At 51.5% G+C, this 1853-nt stretch overlaps 1 protein-coding gene across 1 annotated transcript; it reads left to right on the forward strand.

Annotated features, from left to right (window-relative positions):
• Positions 1 to 362: 362 nt before the first annotated feature.
• LOC137838448 (uncharacterized) lies at positions 363 to 1622 on the forward strand. The gene has a single exon (XM_068647692.1). It carries the CDS (start codon positions 363 to 365, stop codon positions 1620 to 1622), a length of 1260 nt encoding a protein of 419 aa, XP_068503793.1.
• The last annotated feature ends 231 nt before the right edge of the window (positions 1623 to 1853 follow it).

The raw sequence follows: 1853 nt of genomic DNA on the forward strand, positions 1-1853 counted from the left end.
TCAGCAAGATTTTCCAAGAATTACCAAGATTCGTTAAAGACTCATCAAGATTCATTAAGAAATTTTCAAGAATGAGGAATACAAGGCAAAGTTCTACTGCACCAGTTGGAAGTGAAGGTTTGACTCTGCAGCAGGTCATGGAGATTATGCAGGGCCTCCAAGAAGTGATGGCAGCGTCAAGAGCTGACCAGGAGCGTATCCAGATGGATCTGGTGGTATCGTAAGCAAGAAATGAAAAGTTGCACTGCACCAATGAGGAGTTGCAGCGCGGGCTGCGAAAACTAGGCAGGGAATCGTGAAATAGAGGAGCAAGAATGCATCACGCCTCCAAGGAGTTCCCCATGCCTTTTTCGCAGGCGATTATGGATGAGGTGATACCAGCCACGTTCGTAGGGTCGAAAGTCACGTTCACTGGGATGGAGGATCCAGAGGCTCATCTCACCGCCTTCCATATGCAGATGATGCTGGTTGGTGGTTCTGACGCTGTAAGGTGCAAGTTGTTCTTGAGCACGTTGGTAGGGACGGCAATGGACTGGTTCATCAGCCTTCCAGATTGCCACGTGACCTCATTCGCACAACTGTCGCAGTTGTTCAGGGAGCAGTATATTGCGAATCGCGCTCCCCCACCCAATTCTTACGATCTCTTTGATGTAAGGCAATATCAGGGGGAGACACTGAAGGAGTTTGTTAATCGTTTTAGGGCGCAGGTGGTGAAGGTCAACACCAAGGACGAGACGATGATGGTTCATGTGTTTAGGAAGGGGATTTGTCCCAGGTCTTTCAGTGAATCCCTCACCAGGAGCCGCCCCAAGAACTTTGCTGAGATTATGCATCGTGCGATGGCTCACATCGTAGCAGAAGGAGAGGTGAATGAGAAGCGCGTGTGTGTTGTCCCCACGCGCCCACGAGCTTCGACGCGTGCGCTACCCATGAGGGTGCATGAGGCTGCCACGAGTAAGAAGAGCCAGGGGAGGAAGCAACCCTACGAGCCTAGGAAGCCTCAGGCTAGGGGGCGTGCGAGAGAGAATAAGCCTGTACGGCACAACTTCGTGGTAGAGTTGAAGGATTTGATCGTCGTGCCCAACATAGCAGAGAGGCTGAAGATGCCGACGAAGACTGACAAGGTGCTGGGACCTCACAAGGAAGCTTGGTGTGAGTTTCAGCTGGCGTTTGGTCATCCCATACGCAACTGCTTGGCGTTGGGACATCAGTTGGACGAACTAGTGAAGAGTGGGTTCCTGAATGATTATCTGGCGGAGTCACAGGGGAGCGTGACCCCAGCAACGTTAGGAGAGGATCAGAGGCACGAAATGCCTGTCCATGAGGAGATCCATACCATCTCAGGTGGATTCTTAGGTGGAGGGTGCACTACCTCTCAACACAAGAGGTATGCCCGTTCGGTGATGACGATGGAGGCGCAGGTGGTGGACGACGTGCTTGACGTCGACCTTGCTTTCACGAAGGCTGACCTTCGCGATGTCATTCCACGTGACAACGACCCTATGGTAGTTTCTGTCGTAACCGCGGGGAGGAAGGTGCACAGGGTGTTAATGGACCAGGGCAGTTTGGCGGATGTAATGTTCTGGTCCACCTTTAATAAGTTGCAGCTATCTCCTGACTAGCTCAGACCTTACACAGGGTACCTATATGGTTTCGCGAAGACCAGGTGGAAGTGCAGGGGCATTTGGAGCTGAGGACCACCTTCAAGGATGGTTATGAATCCCGTACAGAGAACATAAGGTACTTTGTGGTTAATGCCCACTCAGCCTATAATATCTTGTTGGGAATACCGTCTTTGAATAGGCTGAGGGCGGTAGCATCGACACGCCACATGAAGAAGAAATTGCCAGACT

This window comes from Phaseolus vulgaris, chromosome 4 (genome assembly GCF_000499845.2).
Source record: "Phaseolus vulgaris cultivar G19833 chromosome 4, P. vulgaris v2.0, whole genome shotgun sequence".
NCBI classification, from domain to species: domain Eukaryota; kingdom Viridiplantae; phylum Streptophyta; class Magnoliopsida; order Fabales; family Fabaceae; genus Phaseolus; species Phaseolus vulgaris.